The 26,228-nt window shown below is 42.6% G+C and overlaps 1 protein-coding gene across 10 annotated transcripts in view; it reads right to left on the reverse strand.

The window, feature by feature from the left end:
* Positions 1-26,228, reverse strand: part of SH3TC1 (SH3 domain and tetratricopeptide repeats 1) — a 75,638-nt gene that overhangs the window by 30,559 nt on the left and 18,851 nt on the right. For 4 of the 10 annotated variants that reach the window (XM_061583931.1, XM_061583935.1, XM_061583933.1 and 1 more), the window contains 6 exons: positions 17,805-18,075; positions 13,668-13,795; positions 11,713-11,818; positions 9,755-9,895; positions 6,499-6,667; positions 4,877-4,950 (listed from right to left, as the gene is read on the reverse strand). In XM_061583931.1, the coding sequence (XP_061439915.1) occupies positions 4,877-4,950; positions 6,499-6,667; positions 9,755-9,895; positions 11,713-11,818; positions 13,668-13,795; positions 17,805-18,054 (868 nt within the window). In that variant the 5' untranslated portion in view covers positions 18,055-18,075. Of the gene's footprint in view, positions 1-4,876; positions 4,951-6,498; positions 6,668-9,754; positions 9,896-11,428; positions 11,511-11,712; positions 11,819-13,667; positions 13,796-17,804; positions 18,076-22,282; positions 22,346-24,942; positions 25,071-26,228 lie in introns of those variants that run through there. The other 6 variants (XM_061583929.1, XM_061583932.1, XM_061583930.1 and 3 more) reach the window with 6 other exon arrangements.

The raw sequence follows: 26,228 nt of genomic DNA on the forward strand, positions 1-26,228 counted from the left end.
AGCGGTAAGGGCGGCGAAGAAGTCCTACTTCGCTGCCTCTATCAAGACATCTCTCTGCCGCCCAGCAGAGCTTTTTAGGGTTGTACGAGGACTCTTACATTCTGGTCCTCAAGATACCATTGAAACATCTGAAGCTCGCTGTAACGACATTGCAGGGCACTTCCAAAATAAAATCGCATGCATCCGTAGGGACCTAGACTCTGATGTTACGACAGATGAATCCATTGAAGTGTCCAGAACACAGTCTTGTCTTTCATTATTGGATGAGTTTCAGTTGGTGCAGCTTGAGGAAGTGGACAAGGTGCTTGGAATGGTGCGGGCGACCACGTCTGCTCTAGATCCTTGTCCATCTTGGCTGGTCAAGGCTAGCAGGACTGGTACCACCGGCTGGGCCAAGGAAGTGATAAATGCCTCCTTGAGTGAGGAAGTAGTCCCTAGTAGCCTCAAGGAGGCAGTAGTGAGACCTCTTTTGAAGAAACCTTCCTTAGACCCAGATAACTTGAACAATTATAGACCGGTGGCAAATATCCCCTTTTTGGGCAAGGTTCTGGAGCGGGTGGTTGCCAATCAGCTCCAGGTGCTCTTGGATGAGACCGATTATCTGGATCCGTTTCAATCCGGTTTTAGGCCTGGTTTTGGCACTGAAACAGCCTTGGTCGCCCTGTACGATGACCTCTGTCGGGAGAGGGACAGAGGGAGTGTGACTCTGTTGATTCTCCTTGATCTCTCAGCGGCGTTTGATACCATCGACCATGGTATCCTTCTGGGGAGACTCGCGGAGTTGGGAGTTGGAGGCACTGCTTGGCAGTGGTTCCGCTCCTACTTGGCGGATCGTCGCCAGAAGGTAGTACTCGGGGAACATTGCTCGACACCTTGGACTCTCCATTGTGGAGTCCCTCAGGGGTCGATTTTGTCCCCCATGCTTTTTAACATCTACATGCAGCCTCTGGGTGCCGTCATCAGGAGTTTTGGAGTGCGTTGCCACCAGTACACTGATGACACGCAGCTCTATTTCTCCTTTTCATCTTCTACAGGTGAGTCTGTGGATGTGCTGAATCATTGCCTGACCGCGATAATGGACTGGATGAAAGCTAATAAACTGAGACTCAATCCAGACAAGACTGAGACACTGTTGGTGAGTGCCTCCCCTGCCCAGATGGTGGATGTTCACCCTGTTCTAGATGGGGTCACACTCCCCTTGAAGGAACAGGTTCGTAGTCTGGGAGTTCTTTTCGATCCTTCCTTGTCTCTTGAGGCGCAAGTGGCCTCGGTGGCAAGGAATGCGTTCTACCACCTTCGGTTGGTAGCCCAGCTACGCCCCTATCTGGACAGGGATGACCTCGCCTCAGTTGTTCATGCTCTGGTAACTTCTAGGCTGGATTACTGTAATGCGTAGGGCTGCCCTTGAAGACAGTTTGGAAGCTTCAGCTAGTGCAAAACGCAGCAGCCAGACTGCTGACGAGGACCAGCCGGTCAGCACATATAACACCTGTTCTGGCCCGTTTGCACTGGCTACCTATTTGTTTCCGAGCCAGATTCAAGGTGCTGGTTTTGACCTATAAAGCCTTACACGGCGTGGGACCGCAATATCTGGTGGAACGCCTCTCCCGCTATGAACCTACCCGGTCACTTCGCTCAGCATCTAAGGCCCTCCTCTGGGTACCAACCCATCAAGAAGCCCGGAGGACAGTTACTCAATCTAGGGCCTTTTCTGTAGTGGCTCCCAAACTGTGGAACAGCCTCCCCGAAGAAGTACGCCTGGCGCCTACGCTTCTAACTTTTCGGCGCCAGGTTAAGACTTGGCTATGCTCCCAGGCATTTTAAGCGTTTATGTTATAATTTAAATTTTTTATTTTTTATTTTTTTCTTTAGTTGCTGCTTGTGTTTATTGTTTGTTGTCTGATTTTATTGTTGATATTTTGTATTTTAACCTTTTTGTACACCGCCCAGAGAGCCACTCGCTATGGGCGGTCTATAAATGAAACAAATAAATAAATAAATAAAAATCCTCATGGGCCAATCATGCACACAGAAAAACTGGATCCAATTAACCCATTTGCAAAATAATGATAGCGCTTAGGATGCAGTTCAAATCCCCATTCAGCTGTGAAGCCCACTGGCTGACATTGTGCAATGCAGGATCTCAAAGCCTAACCTTTTAGGTTGAGAGAGCAAAGGTAAGGGGAAGAAATAAACAATGTATGCCATCTTGAAGCCCTTGAAGGAAAGGCAAGATATAAATCCAATTTTAAAAATAATAACATTATTATACAGCCACTGTCATGGTTGTAGCCAGCATGGATTCTTACATTCTGCCATGTTAAACTGACAATACTCTACCTCCCCTGGGCATTCAGATGCTTCGTTCTAAACAAACACAAAGTGCTGGACTAAGAACCGCTCACTCTACAAGCCTCAAACAGCCGCGTTTACTCCTGCCTTCATGCTGAAAGGTTGAGCTCGACACTCACTTGCTCAGATTGCTCAGTCTTGTGTTTCTCCTTTGTGTTTTTCAGTTTGGTCTTAAGTGTTATTCTGAGTTTTCCTGTCCCTAAAGGTTTTTAAAAAGCTTCCTTGTATGTGTGTGTGTGGGTCCTCCTTGTGTTTTTCTGTGGGGCTGCTGTGTACGTCTATAGGTCACATGCAGTGACTGTTGGGGCTGTGTTTTATGTTTTAGTGTCTCTGGTTTTTCATCTACTTCACTCCTCGCTGTTTTTCAAAACTATTATTTCCCTCCATGGTTTTTTCTTTCTCATTCTTCCATTATTTCTTATTCTTCCATCGGCTGGTATGTTTGCGTACTCGGCTCCTCAGCGCTTCAGCTTGAAGCCGTCTGTCTTTAAGGTTATTTTCCTTCAGTTTGCAGTTTGTTCCTGATCTCCCTGTCAGTTTCACTTTTCTCTCAATAGTTTCCCTTCCTGTTTTCACAGCAATTATTTTCAGAGAACATTTATTTCTTCCTGCTCCCACCTGCTTCCAAGAATTGCTTTCAAAACATTGATTTTTAAAGAAGATATTTTAATTCTACTTAAAGTCTCTGGGTGTTCAACATTTCGTTTATAGTGAGTTGCCAATATTTTTTACCAGACCCTGCTCCTCTGCCTTTAAATAGAAGCACAATTTACAGACATTAGCCAGTGATAATGCTGAGGTCCATGCCCTGAAAAGCTTCCCTGGCTGATTTCTGCATATCAGGCAGCTATTAAAAGGCACAGGAGCATGCCAGGTTGTTTTTGTCTTCTGGTCAGTTGGCAACACTATTCATCTTTTGAGACAGAGAATCCTCCTGCTGCTTCTCTCTCCTACAAGGGAGTAGTGGGGAATGAAATCATATTTCAAAGGGTTTACCATGAATCCTGCCTCAAAAAGGTTGAGGAAAGCAGTGTGGGGATGGGGGGAAGGAATACCTACTTACTGAAGGTTCATAAGGCTTGGAGCACGTCCTGCGGGGGCTGCTTGGTGATTTAGAAGGGAAAAGAAGGGTTGCATGAGGTTTTGTGTACTTTAGCCAGCCACGCCTGCATATAACATGATGTAGCACAAATATTTTTGGTATAGCTGCAATCATGAGCATGATTGTATGGGAGTAAACCCTATTGAATTCAATAAGCATGCAAATAGTCAAACCATTCTCAGCAAACTTGCAAAGGGACATAATTTCTTATAAAAAGCAGGAAAATTCACTAATGGGGGGGAACTTGGCACCAAAAACATACAAAAAATATAATTCTCCATCTTTGGAGATGCAGTCCTGATTGCAGGTGTTGCCACCACTCACCACATGCTCAGAGGTACACTACCAAATTCTTCCAAGCTACACAGCAAGTGAATTGGACTGTGAAAGACCAATCCAAATTGTGTTTGCATTTTGACAAATTTGTAGAGTAGTACAATATCTCAGAGAGGAGGTCAGGTCTCCTGCTCCCCTGGTGCATTCACTATAGCTGCCCAATTTCCCTGTTTTTTAAAGTTTGGTAGAGATATCTCTTGGCTATGAAGGGTTTTTCTGCCTATTAGCAAATATAAATATGCAACACAGCACCAACACAGACTGTAAAACACCAAAGCCAGCACTGCAGCAGTGCAAGCTAATTTTAGACGCTTTAGAAAATAAAGGATTTTTAACTAACCAGTGGAGAGGACCATAGCTCAGTGGTAGATCATATTTTTTACATGTAAAAGGTCCCAGTTCAATCCCTGGCATCTCATGGTAGGTTGGGAAACTCCTTTCTGAATCCCTGGAGAGATGCTCACTGAAGACAAAACTGAGCTAGATGGACCACAGGTCTGACTCAGTATAAAGGCAGCCTCCTCTGAGAAACAGTGAACAGCATGGCTGGCCATCCTTGGCAAACAGGTGGTTTCAATGAATGGGCACCACCGCAGAAGAGGGTCTGATCTGTGTCCTCAAGCAGATCTAACCTCCACGCTGGAAGGAAAATGGCACGGAGGCAGAGCCAGATAATCTGAGGGAACAGAGGCCTTTCACAGGGATATTCACTCCATCTTAATAATTACGTGTTTAAATCAGCTTTGCGAGGTAGACTGGGGGCAGTAGCATGGATGAATACAAGATATGAAACAAAACTTGCAAGCTAATGCATTTGTATTCTTTTACAATTTTTGCACTGTTATGTCCATATCATCTGATATGGACAAGCCAAAAAATAAAATAGCACTAATATTCAGATGGCATTCCTACTGAGTTAAACATTAGATCATTCCTCCACATACTTTGGGACAGGATGCTTGCTGTAGATATGGAATCCACAGAGCTTCTGCATGATATTTATGAAGACATTTCTCTAACCCAATGTGACAGGGATTAAAATTAAGTAAAACTATTAGAGCTTCTGTGTTAATAGCAGCTACTTACCTGTTTGAGCAGTGACTGTAGGTTCAGTTTTTAAGACAAAATCAATAGGCTCTGTGTTTTCTTTAAGAAACCATCTAGAATGGAAAAAGTTTAAGGAAATTAGTTGGGCTAACAAAATGGTATTAGCAATTTTAACAATGCCGTGAACCAACACCACCTCAAACATCAGATCACTTCATAACTCATTTTGTAATAAATGATTATGTTGGTTATAACAAAGTGAAACTGCACAAATGGCAGAAATGCAGAGAAATGTCATTCAGTTTCCTGGTGGTACAGTACCATGGTTCAGGGCACATTGCAAATAAAATGGAAAGAAAGGAGTTTTGTTTTCTTAAGGTCATAAAACAGACTAATTTTTTCCTATTTTTCATTATAAATAATTTAGTCATTCTGGCCACAATCCAACACAGAGTTAAATTCTTCTAACACTTAGCATTTATAGATTACTTTTTGAGGGTCCAGGTAATTATACATACATTATCTCAGTAATTCTTACAAAAGGGTATGTTACTCTGTGTTGGATTGTGGCTGTTTATATATATTATCTCACCGCCATTGCTAAATTTAGACTTGCAAGAGAGCTATGTTAAAATATTCACTGTGATATGTAACACTTTGTTTCCAGCATATAAAGCCAATTACCTAAAGCCCTGAGAAGTAAGCACGTTTATCCCCAATGAAAAATGGCAGATCTTTCAAGACACTTCATTTCATCATCAGATGGAATCAATTAAACAAGAAACCAGCATGATGGGTGTGCAAAAACCCCCTGCATGGATTTGATGAATGCATGAGAGAATGGCTGGAGCATGCCTACAACCCTCTCTCCCTGCTGTTGTGTGCAGTGACCACAGCCAGAAGGCTATGCATTCAGAGGTAACGCGCAACTCAACCCTCTTCACACTGATGTTGTGTACATGACCAACAGCGGCTGTGGCCAGCATGTGTGTCAAGGTGGAAGGGCACCGCTAGCCTACATGAGCCTGCTGCTCGCTCACACATTTATTAAACATATCAGGGGTGTCTGAGCCTTTTGAACACCCCTATTGCTGCACACTGTTTTCATACAGTAAGTGTTTCTTTTGTTTGGCTGGGAAATCATTTTTTCTTTAGACAAATAATGATATTTTGTGTGTAGGTTGGATATTGCATATATTGAAATGGAAATGGACTGCCTTCAAGTCGATTCCGACTTATGGCGACCCAATGAACAGGGTTTTCATGGTGAGCGGTATTCAGAGGTGGTTTCCCATTGCCTTCCTCTGAGGCTGAGAGGCAGTGACTGGCCCAAGGTCACCCAAGAGCTTCATGGCTGTGTGGGGATTCGAACCCTGGTCTCCCAGGCCGTAGTCCAACACTCTAACCACTACGCCACACTGGCTCTCATTGCATATATTAGGGAGATAATATTCTTTTATTTATGGTGAGAATTGTTATCAATTTCAACAGGCATCAAAAAATTAAAATATTAATCCTTCTCCATCTGGGGTAAAATTGAGAAAAGATGAAAGAAATGAAAGTGTACATTTATTGCACAACTGTCATCGTATTACAAAAAATACCTTTACAAATACATATACGCACACTTATGGAATTGAAAATTAACTTCAAGGACCTACTGATGAAAAGGGATCAGGGGCTCTGAAAATCCTTTAGCTAGACTCCCCCCTGTTGCTTCAGGGGCTCTCTCAGTAACAGCAGCGCAATTCAGCTGGTAAATTCTAACTCCAGCATCTGCAGCTCTTCTCTCACTTACAACGTTTTCAGGATGAAATACAAAGAAGGTACCTTAAGAAAAAAGCTTCATTTAAAAACAGATCAAGTATTTTGCAGTCAGTTGAACGTGAGCCACAAAAAACACATTTTATTTTTAAATAAAATCAGTTGCATTTAAACATCCTCTGCTTAGTAAAAAATGGACCCCTTAATATGAATAGGAGTCAGCATTGATCTGAAATGTCTTGCTGCAGTAGGACTGGGGCACATCTAACTCACCTTCACTCATTCATTAATCCACAGTTATTTCCTAACCTCTTATGCTTTGTTTCAACCAGCTGACCTTCTTCCATTTATTTTAAGGGTAAGTGCAGAGATTGGCAGGGGGAATCCTACTATCTTTTTGCTGTTTTTTTGCACAATGTCAGGACAGGAATTACTTGCTAGGAAATAGCCCCCAGTCTATCCCATCAATCAGTAGCCTGTGTAAGGCACTTACAACTCAGAAACAATTCTATTTATACAGGGTTAGGTTCAGTGATGCCCGCCCTCTTGTGCAACAGAAATCCACTTGTGCAAGGAGACTTCCAATTTCTCTTCTCTCCCCTGCCACACACACCTAAAATATGTTCCAGAAGATCCCCCAATCATCTGGAGCAGACTTTGGGGAGTGTGCAGGGGAGCTACAAGTGGAGAGGAAAGAGAACTACTGTTGTATGACCAGGTATCTGCTTACCCTACAGTGGATTGCACCCTTGGCATTAGAATCAGGAAACAAAACTGAATTCAGAAAGATATAGAAATAAAAACTTTTGTAGCTAACTTCTTATCCTGTATGTTTATATTGTACACATCTTAGAGTTTTATTTAAATATAAGTGGTATATAAATGGTCTAAATAATAAATAATATGTTTAGATTGTACTTAATTTCAGAGCAGGGCGTCAGTCTTTCCTTCGAGCTTTCCTTAGTTACTGTTCTTCTTAGATCAGTCTAAAATCTTACACAGAAATCTGAGCAGGCTTCTTACTCAGGATTTTGGGGTTGTTTTACATCTTGGTGGAAGCCCCATGCGCCCATGGCTCCACTGTACAGCTTCCTTCGAGAGCCAAGGAATCTTTTAAACAGAGAATGACAGCATCAGCAGATTCTGTCTTTCTGTTTCTTAATAGGGGAAGTTCCAGATATGGAACAAGCAAACTGAGGATCTAAATTCTTTAGGCTCTTTGTAAATCAGTTTAAAGATTAAACAGTTTTAAAGACTGAAAGAAATCAATGCCATGATTTGAATAGTATGTGTATTATATTATTTTTAAGAAAATTGTTACCATTATTTGAAATATATCAGAATTGAACATATGTTCACGGCACTCATCTTCTTGCTGCAACAGTCATGATGTAAGCAAGCAATGGGGCTGGACCTAAAGAATTTGTCCTTCCCTTCACCTGAGCCATGTCAGAGGGGTCACATGTGAAATTAAGGGCCACAGCTCAGTGGTAGATCATCTGCTTTGCATGGAAGAGGTCCCTAGCATCTCCAGGTAGGCTGGGAGGGATCCCGGTCTGATGCCCTGAAGGGTCACTGCCAGTCGGTGTAGCCAGTACCAAGCTAGATGGACCAAAGTTCTGACTCAGAAGAAGGCAGCTTCCTATGGTTCTGCAAAGCAGGGTGGGATGTGCCACATATATCTTCCTCCCAGTTTCCCCCAGTTTATACTTCCATACGGAAAATCATTAAACACAAATTAAATTTCCCATTGCTTTAATTTAACTTTGCTGCTATCTGCACAAGGTTATCCCATTTAGTGAGATCATTTTTCATTTATTTATATACAGATATTTGCAAAGCATGAAAAATACATGCAAAGTATATATATAATGATGCCATACAAAATTAGATTGATACAGCATTTCCTCCCAAATTAATTAACAAATGGGCATTCCTACTACATATGCAAAAAAACCTAGTATCCATCCAAATCTCCCCACACATCTTACTTTAAAGGCATCTTCTCTCTGAGTCTAATCCAAAATGAGCCAATACATTTGTCAATAAGCTTTTATAACTACATTTACTTTTCCTTATCTATTCCATCCTTATTAAATTTCTCAAAATAAATTCCATGAGAAAATGAAAAAATAACAGTAAGCAGCTTCTTTACAACTTTTCTTACATTGATAAATGTATGAGTACTCTTCTTTATTAAAGGTTGTTAAATTATCTAACCTTATTTTCTTCAAAATTAAAATTCCTCAGTTCGTTATTCAAATTAAATATAGGGTTCCTTTCAGATTACCAGGGCTGATGCAGGGCTGATCCAGTGAAAGGCTCGGTTGTTAACAACTTTGATTGGACCACTCAGCTCTACGAAATGCTTTGTTAGCATTCATATAGAGATGGATCTTTCTTTAACCTAGCTTGTTAATCATGTTAACCACCTAATACTGTCAGATCATGGCTTGGTTGCTGAGAACGATGAGAGGAAGGAATCCGCCAGCAGGGCATTTTCCCATCCCCTCCTCCCCGCTGCAGTTCTCTCCTCCACTCCCACCCACTCCCTAGGAAAGCTTCTCCACAAGGTTAGAGGATCCAACTGAAGAGCATGGGACAGGGCATGGGGCATGGGGTGCTGCAGACCTAAAGGGGGAAATTACCCACCTAGTGCAAGTTCTAGCAACCAGAAATTGGGCAGATTATACAAGTCTGTGCTTAAGAGCAGTTGAGAAATGACATGTTAAGAGTACCCTTTAAAAGAGGGGAGATGGGTGGATAGAAGGTAGAGGGACAGGGAAAATTGACACCTTTATAGTAAGTAGTATTCCAGAAGGGATATTAGGGTTGGGATGATCGCCATGATTTTCCTTCTTGCACTATATATGTTTCATTAGAAAGAAAGGAGGAGACGGGACACACACACAAATTTTCCCTTTCCCACTCTTCTGAACTACCATACTGCTATATACGAGCACTAAAATGCTAGATTTGCTCAAAAGAGCCTTAGCTGGAGCCCTGACTAGGAGCATTCATTTCAGTGGGTGGGGGAATGCACTGCAACAATTTGTAATATAGACTATTCAACAACATTTGTTCCCAATGATCCTCATTCAATTCCATGAATATTTAGTATTTCCTGGCAATTATAAGTACAAACCCAGCTACCTTCTTGAATTAAGAGGCCTCTGTATATCGTATCAAGACATTTCTCATCTAGATGGACATCAATTCCAACTGCTTCCTCTGGTGAAGAGAGCCAGAAATAGTCATCTAGCAACAGATTCTCCATGCAGTGATTTAAAAAACCTGTCAAAGACATTTTTAACATAAGTCTGTTTTTTAAACACCACTTCCTTTTTCAAGTCAATAACAGCAGCCAAGTGGGCAAATAACAAGGTGTTGGTGGCCTGTGAGTTGTTTTAGGCTGCTGTCTCACAATGCTGTTCTTACTGAAACAATAGTTTTATGTGAGCTGCCTTGTAAAGTCTTTTCACTAAAGTAGCCTAGAAATAGTTGAATAAAATACCTTAAGTTAGGGCATATTTTTGCTGAAAGTACTATATATTGATAAGGTAAGCAAGTTTTTCTGATCTGCATAGTATTTGTGTCTGCCATCAAAGAGATAAAAAAAGTTATTTGTACCTACAAAAGAGCTGTGAGAGATAGCTGTGTTTTATGGAAAAGTTCCTTTAGACTTTGTTAGACCACTAACCACATGCTTGCTTCACTACTTGGCAGAAGGTATTTCCTACTTCCCACACCTTACCTCTATAGTATCTTCTGGATATGTCATCCATAAAGAGTTCCCACCAATGACATGAACCCTTTTGGCAGCTGATTTTGGAAGATGGGGCAAAGGGGGTGCATGTAGCCTATCGTTTAGGTATTTCTGAATGTTGCATAATTGTGTAGGGCAGAAAATGGAGCTTACTGGGTCAGATGAATTGACGAGCTGTGCGTGTGCGTGTTCATGTGTGAAAAGAAAAGAAGACACGCCATTCATTGTCATAAATGAGACGGGCAGAGGTGGAATAAACTTTTTAAAACTAGAGCAAAAGGGTTTGAGTGCAAATATGAGAATAAAGCTCACACTTGTATCATAATGTTCAATGATGTACTTTTAGTTTCTTGCACCCATCTACAGCCATACAGAAATAGAGAGTTTACAATCCTTGATTAAAGCTAGTGGAAGCTAAGCTGCTAAGGATGTCATCTTTACAAGTGTTTTCACTTTCAGTAATGAGCCAGATTTTCAATGTTCAAGCCTTTGGATACCTGTAAAAGTCCAACTGTTTCTTTAAAAAGTTAATAAATTATTAATAAATAAATAAAAAGTGGACAAAATTGCCAGCATTTTTTTAAAAAACAGACAGGATTCATATTGTAGGGTTTTTTTGGGGGGGGGAGCTTTATATATTTTACTCAAGGATATATTAATCCAGCAGGTCACATACTCAGTAAGAATATAACAGAGTCAAAGTGAATGGGGGGTCCAATTTTTAGGGGGACAGTGAGGCTCACCACAAGGTTTGGGGATCTGGCTCACCGCTAGCAGCAATCACGTCTTCCTTTCTTTGTGCCACCAGGGTGGCAAAGTTCTTTCAGCTGCCTGACTGCCATTTTGTTTCCCTAAGATAGCAGCTGACATTCTCCCCACAATGCCCAGAATGATACTACATGCAGTGAACATGGGATGGGAAACAAAACAGAGGCCAGCCCATGGAAAAAAGAGTTCTGTTGTTGCCGCTGCCAGCTAATGGAGCGTTACCCAACCAAAAGGGAATTTCACCACTCTCAAACAAAACCATAGAAAGGGCAGTATGCAGGAGTCATTCCTACCATCTTTTCTTATTCAGTGATTTTGAGGAAATGAGGAGACAGATCTATCATGTCCAGACTCTGGAAGAGGTCTGGATCCAATCTGAAATGAATCCAAGAGGTGAACTTCAAAAATCTGTGGCATTACGCTATTTTGGTTTTTGTCCACATTCTACCATTTGCAGCATTTAAAATCAGTTCTTATGTTTGTATAAAGCGATTTATATTTCTTACTATGCAGACTTACATCTACAATATCAATAACCACAGAAATCTTAACTTTCCTATAGGCAGAAGTGCTTTACCAAGGGAACAATAAGTTACAAACTTCCAGATTTCTTCGAAGGTCCAAAATGTCACCACTATTAGGTAGTCTTCACTGTGAATGGACAGTAGCCTAGCAGACAACTCCTAAGAAAGGCAAAAACATTCATCTGTTAGTCCTATGGAAGGAACCAGTTATATGGGTGCTTAAAGAGAATGGAATGTGGTGGAAAGAATTAAACCACAAGACTGCCCTCAAGAGGTCTAAGGTAACTAAGTAACAGATTGGAGTGAAAAGGAGGGGTACCGCTGCATCAAATGCAGGAAAAGACAGCAGTATATGTGCATATATAAAGCTAATGATTAAAAATACCATCCTCTCTTATGACAGGTCCCATCCTTAGGCAACATTGGCTCATGAGGAGGGCGGAGGCAGTAGTGCCCTCCTAGTGGCAGTGCTGCACTCGTCGGGACAGGGATGGGGCGTAGTGAGGTGGGAGGAGTTCTGGGGTAGTGGAGGCTACACAAGTGCACACACATCTATCTGCTGGGCTGCCTCCTCACCCCACCAGTTTCCTATTCTTATCAGCACAGTGCTGCCACTGGAACGATACCACTGCCCACCCCGACCCGCACAAGTCATCAGTGCACATAAGAAATAGTTGATTCCCTCATAATGTAATATCTCGGATTTTACATTCTGAAGCAGAGGTAACAAGTAATGACTTACTCAGTTAGGGCTACCTAAAAAGTACAGAGAGGAGAATGCTAAAAGGCCACTGGTGGGATAGTTAGCATGATGAATAATAGTTTTGTATGAAAATTCCCACTGATGGAGGATCCTCAGCAAGAAAATGACCCTTTTTGAGTAGGCTTTCCCGAAAAAAATCCTCATGAATCTGTGTTACAGTGGAATCACACAGAAACATTTTCAAAATTACGTCTCTCAAAATTCCCTTGAAATATGGCATGCAGAAGAGTGAATATGATATCAAATCCCATATTTCCAAAGATCCAGGGAACCAATGAGCATGCTATCATATCTGGCCAATAGACTGTAGTTAATCAACCTAGGTTCTTTTACAGTCACTTTTATAGTTAATCAATATAGGATTTACACTTTATTTCTGCCTTTCACACGGGATTGTAAAATGTAGATCAAAATACATCTTAAAAATGTATACTAATGTTTAGCAAACATTTACATCCATAATCAGAAATCAGTTCCCCTAAGATTTTTTAAAAAACATTCTTCTGTTGAACAGAAAAATGAGGGTACTTACAAAGTTATTCTCAGTACTGATGAGACACCTGTAAAACTATGCAAGAGCTTGCAGGAAGTCACTCACAAAAAAACCTTGCAAGATAAAGACATTTCAAACCCTATTTAAAAGTAGCAAGAAGCAGGGGGCTTGATGAAATTCCCAGGGAGGAAATTGTACAACTGTGGAACCACCATTGAAAAGGCCCTGCCCTTGGAACCTGCCACCCAAGGCCCATCCATAGCAGTTTATAGAAGCTATCCCCATCAACCTCTTTGGTCTGTAATTGTGAAAAAAGGGGGTGAGGGGAAAACACCTCCTGGGAAGTGAAGTGGGCTGAAACAGGTTTAAATCTGTGTTATCCTTAAAGCAGCTACTGATCCTCTGAATAATCTTTGTCCCAGGCCATTAAAACTGCCCTTAGAATACAACAGAGGCTGCTATTTCAGCTACTGTAATCCAAGTGTGGCCAAGCCAAGTGTTTTTAAAAAAACACAAAGCATCCAGAAATAAGGTTAACTACTATTTCAGCTACAGGACTACAATTTCCATTTAAGTTGTGGCCATTTTGTGCTTTGAAGGAACAGAGACAGCCGTATTTTTCTAAGACAAGGATAGCAGGCTGTGCATAATAATAAAAAACACAAACAATTTCCATTGCTAATAGATAATGGAAGCTTAATGTTGGCATATTTAACACAATCATGTTTAACAATTGTTTGTAAATGACTTACACAAAATACTGCCCTGGCTTTTCTGTCATCATTCTCCAGAAGGCGGAGTTGTCGTCTCAGATATTCCTGCAACTCAGAGTCAGGAAGCCCAGTCTTACACTTTACCATGGTTATCTTCAGGGATATATCTGAAAATATTAGTTTTATGGACTGTGAATAAATTCACTTTATACCAAGAGCTTAGAATTGCTCGTTGGTAACAGCTCGCAGAAGCCTCTTCCTTTTGCAAAAATATATATGCATGTTTGCAGTATTTTACTTTTTTATTATAGAAGGACAAGGAATAATTACTATAAAATGGACATATACTGCCGTCAAGTCGATTCCAACTTATGGCAAGGGTTTTCATGAGGCTATGAGGGGATTCAAACTTTGGTCTCCCAGGTCACAGTCCAACACTTTAACTACTACACCACACTGGCTCTCATAATGACTATACACTGCCCAATATAAATAAATTGGATAAAAATTAGAATACTAACAGTGCAGTCCCATTCATATTAACTCAGAAGTAAGCACTACTATGTTCAATGGAGCTTACTCCCAAGTAAGTGTATTTAGGATTGCAGTCTAAAACACTTGAAATGTCAAAAAATTAGGCCTTTTCATCACATGTTGGAGTTAATTGAATAACTGGGGGCAGACCATGTCAACGTAGAGGAACAAGGGATAGATACATAATATCCATCCCTTGTTCCAGGTCTGTCCAGAACCAGAAGGAAGCTGGGGGACGCAGGATTCCTACTGACCTTCGACTGCTGATGTGTAATGCCAGGTCTGTAGTACAAAAAACATCTACTATCCATGATCTGATCCTGGATGAATGTGCAGACCTGGCATGTATTACGAAGACCTGGTTGGATGCAGCCTCAGCTCCTATTCTTGAGGCTATGTGCCCACCGGGTTTCCGTTATGCACAGCAGCCGAGGGTCGGCAGGGAGGGGGAGTGGCAGTTATTTACTGAGAGTCGTTGCTCTTTGCCAGACCTCCCCTTCGTGGGACTAGCTTTGTTGATTGTATGTACTGGAGGCTGGGCTCGAAGGGCAGTTTAGGGATCCTGCTTGTGTACCGCCCGCCCCGCTGCACGGCAGACTCCCTGGCCGAGGTGCTCGAGGTGATCTCGGACGTGCGAATGTTGTCCCCGGAGCTGTTAGTTCTGGGTGATTTTAACATACACGCCGAGACCACTCTCACCGGAGCTCCTCGGGATTTCCTGGAAACCATGGCTCCCTGGGAACTGCGCCTTAGTAATACTGAGCCCACCCATGTAGCCGGTCATACTCTTGACCTTGTATTTGTCCCGGGGGGGAGGGTAGTGTGCTGAAATTAGGGGCCAATTCTTTTACCCCTGTGTCATGGTCGGACCACTATCTGGTAAAGATGGATCTCTCGATGCCGCACGCCCTCCGCAGGGGTAAAGGTCCTATTAGAATGGTCCGCCCCAGGCGCCTGATGGATCCAGACGGTTTCCTGACGGCGCTTGGGGAATTGGAACCTGCTGAAGGTCGCCCGGTGGAAGCCCTAGTGATGGAGTGGAACGAGAGGATCGCTGGGGCGTTAGACCGAGTGGCTCTGAAACGTCCTCTCCCCCTGAACAGAACTCAAGTATCACCATGGTACACACCACGGTTGCGTACTTTGAGACAGGAGGTGAGACGACTAGAGCGCCGGTGGCGGAAGTCTCACTCCGAAGATGCTCGAACACAGGTTAGAGTAGCAATAGCTGCCTACCAGGTGGCAGTGAGGGCGGCAAAGAGGGAATTCTTTGCTGCCTCTATTGCATCAGCAGAGTGCTGTTCCAGGAGGTTGTTCCAAGTGGTCCGAAGCCTGGTCGGTCCAGTTGCTCAGGAACCCTTGGAACAGTCTAAGGCCTCCTGTGACACATTGGCAAAGCACTTTGCTGATAAAATCGAACACCTGAGGAGTTCGATTCCATGCGCCGTGGATACAGTGAATGAGCTAGAGTTGACCAGTTGCAAACCAGTCAAATGGGATCGATTTCGGCCTCTTCCTTCTGAGGATGTGGACAAGGTGCTCTCATTTGTAAGGCCTACCACTTGTCTAAATGACCCTTGCCCATCGTGGCTCCTTATGAGCTGCAAAGAGAGATTGGGGGAGGGGATCAAGGCAATGGTTAATGCATCCCTGCAAGAGGGTGTTATGCCACTAGCCCTCAAGGAGGCTATTATTAAACCCATCTTAAAGAAGTCCTCCTTGGATCCCCAGATTCTAAACAACTTTCGCCCAATCTCGAATTTACCATTCCTGGGCAAGGTCATTGAGAGAGTGGTGGCAAATCAGTTGAAGACACACTTGGATGAAACAGATTATCTAGATCCATACCAATCGGGTTTCAGGACTGGACATGGAACTGAAACAGCCTTGGTCGCTCTGGTCGATGATATGAGGAGGGCACTGGATAGGGGAGAATTCACCTTCCTTGTCCTCCTGGATCTCTCAGCGGCTTTTGATACCGTAGACCACGGTATCCTGTTAGATCGCCTGGAGAGTTTGGGATTGGGAGGCACAGTTTTACGGTGGTTCCAGTCCTTTCTCTCTGATAGGTGCCAACAGGTAGCATTGGGTGATGAGGTTTCAGACCCTTGGCCTCTCTATTGTGGTGTGCCACAGGGTTCTATCCTCTCACCCATGCTATTTAACATCTATGTAAAGCCGCTGGGAGAGATCATCAGGAGATTTGGGCTGCAGTGTCACCAATATGCGGATGACACTTAGCTCTATCTCTCATTTAAATCTTCACCGGAGAGGGCTGTGGAGACCATGTCCAAGTGCCTGGAATCCGTGAGTGGATGGATGGGCAGGAACAGGTTGAAGTTGAACCCTGATAAGACCGAGGTACTACTTGTGGGAGACAAGGGAGGGTTAGGAGATGTTGACCTGGTGTTTGATGGAGTGAAGTTGCCCCTACAGGACCAGGTCCGCAGCCTCGGGGTTGTTCTTGATTCCAGGCTGTCCATGGAGGCTCAGATTTCGGCTGTGAGCCGGGCAGCTTGGTATCAATTACACCTTATACGTAGGCTGCAACCCTACCTCCCTGTTCAACAGCTCCCACTCGTGGTGCATGCCCTGGTCACCTCTCGATTGGACTACTGTAATGCGCTCTACGTGGGGTTACCCTTGAAAATGACCCAGAAATTACAACTTGTACAGAATGCAGCGGCGCGCTTACTTACCAACAGCCGCCGACGGGACCACATTACGCCAGTATTACTTGATCTACACTGGCTGCCGGTTGTTTTCCGGGCCCGATTCAAGGTGTTGGTATTAACCTTTAAAACCCTGTACGGTTTCGGCCCAGCTTACCTGAAAGAGCGCCTCCACCGCCACCAATTATGCCGCCCAACTAGATCAGCCACACAAGGCCTTCTCGCAATCCCACCAACCAAAATAGCTAGGTTGGTGGGTACTAGGGAGAGAGCCTTTTCTGTGGTGGCCCCCACTCTCTGGAACTCCCTCCCATGTGATCTTCGACATGCCCCTTCCATAGAGGTATTCCGCAAGGCCCTGAAGACGTGGCTTTTCCAACAGGCCTTTGAGGTCCTTGGGAAGGGTAAATCTCCATGATTTTGCCATCTATCATATGCTGCTAATATAATTGTTTTTATATGTATTGATGACTGTCCAGTACTTTTATCTACTGTTATTAATATGACTGCATTTGATATTGTTGTATTTTATCTCATTTTAATGTACGTCGCCTAGAGTGGCTATTTGCCAGATAGGCGACAAACAAATTAAATATTATTATTATATTATGAGAAAAAATATTGGGATGTTAAGTACTGAATTATGTTCTTTAGCAGAGTAATCCCTGAACCACAGCCAGATGAACACAATTTCTGAAAATTTCCCCTTACTTAACAGAACTCCTTATTTGGTACTCCTTCCCCTATAAGAAAAATAAAATAAATAGGTTATTAGTATGTATATATCCCTGTGATTTTCCTTTCTAGAATGTGATGTTACCATAATTTGCATTACTGCATTTGTAACATGAGTGTGGGGGGGGGAGAGGAGAAATAATCCAAAATATAATCATTAATATGTGCCACAGACAGGGCAAAATCAAATTAGGGGGCTGAGGAAGGATCATTGGAAGATGTCGATAGGCTTTACCTTTTTGCTGCTGTTGCAATGCAATTCCCTCTTTCACATTTGGTGATGTAGGTACACTCGAGTTGGCTGGCACACACTTGCAAAAATAGGGACTTTCTTTCAGTAGCTCTGCATTTTCTTCCCAGTTGGTTTTCTGTTCGGGCTGCAGGTTTGAGGGAGAGATGCAGGAATTCTTCCCCTCTGTAACAGCATCACACTCAGAAACCAATGTGCTGAATGGTTCTTCTCCTGTTGCTATTGAGAACTCCATCTCTTGCAGGTACAACCACCACTATGAAAAGCAAATTATCACACAAACTGGTGTACAGCTGATGTAATATAGTGGCTATGAGAGCTACAAATCAGGAAGCCAGCTGAGTCTTGACTCTGCCATGAATTTAGTAGGTTGCCTTAGGCAAGCCACTGTATCTCAGCCTGTTCCCTCCATCTACTACAATATGGGGGATAATAATACTGATATGTCTCCTAGGACTGCTAGATAATGTCTGTGAAGAAGCACTGTGAACACTAGAAAGCTCTATACAAATATTAAGTATTATATATTAAAATTCAAAACACGCATAAGATAGCAGCTAAAAAACCAAAAATTGTGAACTTAGTAGGAAACTAAAATGTTGATATTGTTCATGTCTACACAAAAGTAAGTCCACCAAGTTCAACTGGACTTACTCTTGCATAAGTGTATTGCAACCTTAATTCACTTTTTTAAGGGAGTAAGTTGCATTGAACATTGTGGGACTTATTTCTGCCAAGTAAACATACCAAGGATTATACTGTGAGGGTGGCACCACACATTGCCCATGTATGCAATGACTAGGATTGCCAGGTCACAAGCATCCCAAACCCTGAGATTTCAGGGGCGGTTCCTAGTGATGTCATGGGGATGGGCCCTAGTGATGCCACAGGGGGTGGGCCCTAGTTTTGTCATAGGGGCATGACCTAGTGATGTCATAAGAGATGGGCCCTAGTTATGTCATTAAGCATGATACATTAAGCATCAACCACAGTTTCTTGGAGCATACCACTCCAAAAAAAATTCTCTGATTGGAAAGTAAGGTAGAAATCTTAGCTAAATGAGGGCATTTCCAGGTTTAGCTGAAGTTACAGGATCATTCCTTCTCACCTGCTTAAGGAGCCTGGGTAAGGAACATTTAATCTAGCTTACTTGCCTCTGACAAAAAAAGTTTAAGTGCCCTCAGGCCAGGCCAGTCACCAGAAGCCCACTGTAGGAAGAAAGCCTAGTGTTGTGCAGATGTTAGATGGGAGCACTCAGGAATAAGGTGGATGCCCTGAAGGCTGCAATTCTAAACACACTCTCTAAGGGACTAAGCCCCATAGAACGCAACAGGACTTGCTTCTGAGTAGATATTGTTAGGATTGTGCTGTTGGTAAGGCTTGACTAGGGATCCTCTGCAACAATATCCATATCACAGCAGAGCTAGTAACCCTCTGCCTGGAATGCCCTGCCTGCCTTTTAACATGGCTGCTCCAAACGTCTTTACAGACTTGACCCTTCACTGCAGAGAGAAGTTTGAGAAATTAGTAAGAGTAAGAAGATTCTCTACCCTTTTCTGCCTACTCTGTGGGCTGCTATAAACTCACTTTGACAGTCAACCCAATTCCAGTGAGTAATAACTGACAGAGAGAAAACACACATGGTTTGGTCTACCTTCACAGGCAGTAGATTGGGAACAACAGCAATTGAGCCACACTTCCAGTACGTGAATTCTCTCTTTTACCACTATTGGGCAAGAAACAAACCGTCACGCAAATAACAAAGTGTATCATCATTTAAGGGGGTTGAGCTGACCACATAGAACCACTGTTGTTGCTTCTATGGATGGGAGGGAGTAAGGTCAGAGGTAAATGAAATGCAAATAGAAATAGAAAAGACAGTGATGATTTCCTAAATGCCATACCATACCAACCACAAGAAGTTTCCTATGAGGCAGAAAACAGCATCCCACAACCAGACAGTATTCCTAAACAAAACTAAAAAAATCCTGACAGGCAGCCAGCCAAGGTCACAGAAATCCCCATGCAGCACAACCTGACCCGGGGGCTGCAGTTAGTGCAGGATGCTGCGGCAAGATTGCTGACATGAGCGAGACCCTATCAGCACATAATACCTCTGCTCTGAAATCTGCACTGGTTGCCTATTTGCTAGAAGGCCAAGTTCAAGGTGTGCTTTCCATGTTATAGGTTCCACATAGTACTTGTTCTGCTCTTGTAAGAAATTTTATTTATTTATTTATTTATTATTATTATTATTTGATTTATATCCCACCCTTCCTCCCAGCAGGAGCCCAAGGCAGCAAACAGAAATGCTAAAAACACTTTAAAACATCATAAAAACAGAACCTAAAATACATTAAAACAAAACAGCATTAAAAACATTTAAAAAAATCGATCCTTTAGAGTGGCAGCACCTACGTTTTGGAACTCCCCGCCTATTTACATTAGGCAGGCGCTTCATTGTACTCATTTTGGCACCTGGTAAAAACTTTTTTGTTTAGGCGAGCCTACCTAGGCATGTAGAAGTTACTATGTTTTTAATCAGTTTTTAACTCATTGTTGGTTTTATTATTTTGAATGTTTTTAAACACGTGTCTTTAACTGTTTTTGCCAATGATTTTATTGTTTTAATGCCTTCTATAGACCACTTTATTTATTTATTTATTTATTTATTTAATTTCATTTCATTTATAAACCACCCTTAGCCAATGGCTCCCTGGGCGGTGTACAACATACAATAATAACAATAATCAACAAAAATCGCAAGATATAAAATAAAGATACATAATAGGACTACCTAATGTTAAGGTAATTAAAACATTAAAATACATACCAATGAATTAAAATGCCTGGGAGAATAGGAAGGTTTTGGCCTGGCGCCGAAAGGATAACAGCGTAGGCGCCAGGCGTACCTCCTCGGGGAGACTATTCCATAATTCGGGGGCCACCACCGAAAAGGCCCTAGATCTTGTCATTACCCTCCGAGCTTCTCGATGAGTCGGTACTCGGAGGAGGGCCTTAGATGTCGAACGAAGTGCACGGGCAGGTTCATAGCGGGAGAGGTGTTCCATCAGGTATTGCGGACCCACACCGTGTAAGGTTTGAGGTTTTTTACAATAAAGTGGTATATAAATGTTGTAAATAAAATATATGAATAGATTTCAGAGTCACTGTGGCATAAAGGAATCTGCCTTACACTGATCCCATGTAGCTCAGTACTGATGACATGGGCTATCATTGGATCTCCAGTATTCCAGGGAATAGTCTCTTCCAGAGATTGAAGTTTGGGCCTTAGCATGCAAAGCATGTGCTCTACCACTGAGCTACAGCCGTTTTAAAAAGTATCTTTTAAAATTGTTCTTTGCAGTTCACTAATGAATGCACAGTATATCAGAGCAGATCCACACCATGCATTTAAAGCACATTCAACATATGTTTGAAGTCCATGAATCACACCACAGAATCATGAGAACTGTAGTTTGTTAAGGTTGGTGGGAACTATAACTGTGAGGGGGAAACTACACTTCCCAGGATTCTTTGGGGGAAGTCATGTGCTTTAAATGAGAGTTGGATGTGCTTTTAATGTATTATTTGGCTCTGCATTACTTCATAAACTTTGCCTGCATATAAATCATTTTAATTAAATTTTAAAATGCAAATAAGCTACAAAGTTTACTGGGTGACCATGAGTTATGCACCATCGCTCAGCCTAATTTGCCCCTCAGGGTGAAACTACAGAGTGGGACCATGACCACCCCAAGAAAGAAGGGCACACTTAAAATGTAGAGGAAATAATAATTTGTAAATAATAATTTACAACCATTGTGTGAAATCAGATACACATCAAGACATAGTATGAAGAAATATTTATATAACCATGATTGTCAAAGATGTTTATTGTTTACACAACCTGTAAAGATATTTATAGTGCAATCCGATGCATGTTTACTCAGAAGCAAGTCCCAATGTATTCAGTGAGGCTTACTCAAACAAGGAAGCATGCACAGGACTGCAGTTCAGTGATAAGGAACTTCCCTCACCCATTCCAAAATTCAGAATCATGCCACTTTAAGCTCTTTTGCAACTTTTTAATACTTGTTTTGTGGTTATTGGATTTTAAAGGGATTTATCTCTTGTTGTGAGCTGCCTATATAGGCATAATTTAAGTCAAAATGAACATAAACAACTTTGCCAGTGAAATGTTTAGAAAAGAGCCTTGATGCAATTAATAGGCCCCTTGTAATGGAATCACTCTGCTATATAGCACTGGGGGTCCACGTTTGGCCAGATGCTACTTTCTGTCACTTTCATTCCAGTTATCAGCCCCCACCCACTTCATTGCCCATCTTCTCAGAAAACTAAGGGGCTCAGACCAAACTGAGAGCTTTTTTTAGGGGCAATCAGCCACCTGTGTCATTTCCCCATGTCAGACTTCAATTAGGACTGACAGAAACACTACTCACTGCAGCAGGGAAGCCCCTCAGAGCATTAAGGAATCCATACTTGCGAGGGCAGGTCATTCACCCCTGCGGAAGTTAGAAAGCTCTGCATCAAAATCCTGTCAGGTAGTGTTCTGTCTATGATAAGAAATTAATCTCAAACTCCCCCACCAACTAATATTCTCATTGTGAATAGCGGCAATACTAAATCATCACTGATTTACCTGAAAAATGCTTGGGGCGAGTCAGCAGTAGGACACTTTGACAGGAGGATGAAGTCTTGACAAGCCACTACAATTCTGATTCCCCACTCACCAGCCCTCATCCACTGTTGTACCCAGAAACCTGGTGGACATCCACCCAGGATTCCAACACACATGGTCAGCATGCTCTTCCAGGATAAATTCCTAGACTGCAGTGATCCTACTGTTAACTGACTGGGCGCTAAGCAGCAGGCTTGGGGGACTGCTACAAGGACAAGCAGAAAGCCAATGGCTGGAATCAGAACTTGAAAGAAGAGAAGCACTTAAATGTCCATCCCAGAAACTGGCTCATTCTTTTCCCACTGCCACACCGTTTTCTCACATAGAATAGCAGCACCTACATGGGGGAAGGAGTTTGTTGGGAGACTGTGCCTGTACTCCACCAGGCACTACTGGCACGGAGGCTATTTGTTTCCCTACCCTCCAGGCAGCACACACACTCTTCTCATTCTTCGCAACCCAAAATTTCTCCCCCTCTCTCCAAAACACCCAAAGTAAAAAATCTCATGGTGTGTCATCAACTTCGGAAGCATTCTGCCTGCACAACCTGCCACCTTAGGGAAGCAGCCCCCAGAAATAGGACACTTTAGGTAGCCTGGTGTTGTTGGAGTCTCATCCACAGAGACTGCCAAGGCTGTGTTGGTAAACTTGACAGCGTGCATGAGTGTGTGTGTGTGTGTGTGTGTGTGTGCATGTGTGCGTGCGTGCGTGCATGAGAGAGAGAAAGAGAGAGAGAGAGAGGGATGGATGGATGGATGGATGGATGGATGGATGTCTCAGCTAACAGAAAATTATAGAACAGTAGCGTTGGAAGGAACCTATAGGGCCATCGAGTCCACACCCCCACTTAATGCAGGAATCCAAGTTAAAGCATACCTGACAGGTGGCTGTCCAGCTGCCTCTTGAATGCTTCCAATCTTGGAGAGCCCACCACCTCCCTAGGTCATTGGTTTCATTGTCATACTGCTCTAATGACTGACAGTCCTTTTTAGAGAGTTGAAAGGTGTTTCAAATAAAAGTCTAACTCTTATAATAGTCCAGATTTGTTTATGTCCATATGATTGATGGGCAGGCTGGAAAGAAAAATGACTCACTAAAGCTACATCCACACCAGACATTTATTCCATTTTAAACAGTCATGATTTCCCAGAATCTGGGGAAGTGTAATTTGTGAAGGGTTCTGAGAGTTGTTAGGAGACCCCAATTCCCCTCACAGAACTCCAATCACAGAATTGTCTGAGAAGAGGGGCTGACTGTTAAACCACTCTAGTCATTGGAGCTCTGAGGGGAGAATAGGCGTCTCCTAATAACACTCAGCACCCTTCACAAACTATACTTGCAAGGATTCTTTGGGGGAAGTCATGACTGTTTAAAGTGGCATAAATGTCTGGCGCAGGTGTGGCCAAATTGTCATCCGGAGAGTTCATGGCTGTGGTAAGGTATGAACTCAGAACATCCCAGCTGCACCCAGCATGGAACTACACTTTCAGCAGCAAATACCAGAGACCCAACTAAATGTGTGCTGTCAATTTGCAAAGCATTTGCTGGGGTACATTTGGAGAGGTGAAGCAGGAGATGGATGGAAGGGGCTGTTTTAACCTTTCCTGCCTGCCGCTTTACCACTGCAATGCCCCATATTTTTCCTTATTGACCTCCATCAGCTAGGGGAAAGTGGCCAGGGAAGGGATTGCAGAAAAAAAGTTACCCCCTCTCATCACTTCTCCCTAACAAAATGCCCCCCTCTTTGCACATCAGTAGCAGACACCAGCAAGGAAGTTCTTTTTGGAGTTGTAATTCAGCTCTCATTCTGTTAATTCCCAAACTACACCAGTTGCCATTTTGACCTACGTGCATAGGGAGAAAGACAGTGTAAAGGGTGTGCACAAAGGGAGGGGATGACAGAGGATTTAGGACTTAAAGATTAAATATTCCATGAGTAGAAAAAAAATACCCTATGCAAACGTCTATATTATCGCAGAAAAGTTTAGTTCTACATATATTTGCCATCTTTTCCCCAAGCACAACAACTGTTTTGGAGATAATAATTGTCTCTTGTCCTTCTTCAAAAAGCCATGTTAGTTGTCCAGTATATGAAATGACTGCAAGCAGGTGCAGCCCAAGACATTTTGCTACTTGAAGCAGAACAGCAAATGGTGCCTTGCCCCCCAAGTCAAGGTCATAGTACCATAGCTTGAAAAGTTATGTTGGCATTTGAGGCAGAAAATCTCACAAGTACCTCTTCCTGACAGTAAATATACAACAACCACAAATTAAAATAGCTAATAATTTGTTGCAATTGTTGCATGGTGCCCCAAATTAGTTGCTTGGGGTAGTCACCTCTCGCTGCCTAGTGAGAGTCGCTCTATGAGAGGCGCATAACCGAAGCAAAACCCACAAACAGAAGTGTGAGACTGCACCTACCTCCTAGTCTTGCTAGTTCCCAATTTTCACTTCAGCAACACAAAACACATTTTACTGCTCTTGTCCCAACGGATTCCAGATACATCCTTTCCTGTTTGAGCCTCCCCCCACCTTTTCTTTTCCTGTTGGCTCACATCTAATCTGGACTGGACTGGACTGTTGAGCTAACACAGCAAGTTGACCATTAACAGATGCTGTTAATCATAGAATTGCTTTTTAAAAATGTGACTTCTTGTTGGTTGCCTGTTGAAATTCCTGAACTCCATGTTATCAGTTTTTATCCTTTTTATTGCTTTTAGTTTCTAGAACCACCGCATCACTACAAGGGCTGCCTGTGCTTTGCTTTTGCCTCTTGAATTCAACATGGCTCAGTGTTTCATGCACTAGTTCAGGGGCCTGTCTTCTCCATATATTCTAGGGTGAAGCTTTTGTTACAGAAAATAAGTGCTGGGTCTGAGCTCTGACTCAAGTGAAGCCCTAATAAGCTGAATGTTAAAACTGCAATGGTTAAAAAACATTTAACAAACTGAATATAGTCCAGGAATCGCACCCAACAGGCAGCACAGCAAAGCTGTTTTCAGCATCTTCTCATCAGCCGCTCTGTCTAGCAAACATAGCCTATTTAATTGCCAGACCAGAAACTGATGCAGAACCCGTACACATTTTTAAACTGATTTGCAGTGAGTTTCTTTATCCATAATGCTCAAATGGGAATAAAGCAGATTGACAAAACTAAAAACAGACTCAAAACTCCAACAATATTCCAGCCTCCATCTAGCAGAACAAAAATTACACAGGGAAGGCCAATCAAAACAAGTCTTTAAAGCCTTCTGAAAAGCCTGAAGTGTGGCCACCTGCAGCTCTACCGGGAGGGAGAATGTAAGTTTCCCTCTAAACTTCTGCCCTGCACCTTGCCCATTTATCTGACATGAAAATCTTTTTTTAACTGATTAAAAAACCTTGGTGGACAGCTACCACCCAGCTATTCAGTAGGTCAGTGGGGAGCACCTTAAAAGTCTCTTACAAAAGGCATGTCAGTATTATCTAGGGATCGTCCTGAGACCCATGGTGTTGGCATGAAGAGTGTGTGTGTACACACACACACACACACACACACACACACACGAGAGAGAGAGAGAGAGAGAGAGAGAGAGAGAGAGAGAGGGAGAACCAAGGAATCAGACGTCATTAAAAAGTAAATATTATAAAAGAAATTAGAATTTACATGGAGTTTTAATGTAAACAGGAAGAAAACACGTAACTCTGACAAATAATATAAGATTTCT

Source organism: Rhineura floridana, chromosome 9 (genome assembly GCF_030035675.1).
Source record: "Rhineura floridana isolate rRhiFlo1 chromosome 9, rRhiFlo1.hap2, whole genome shotgun sequence".
In the NCBI taxonomy this organism is placed as follows: domain Eukaryota; kingdom Metazoa; phylum Chordata; class Lepidosauria; order Squamata; family Rhineuridae; genus Rhineura; species Rhineura floridana.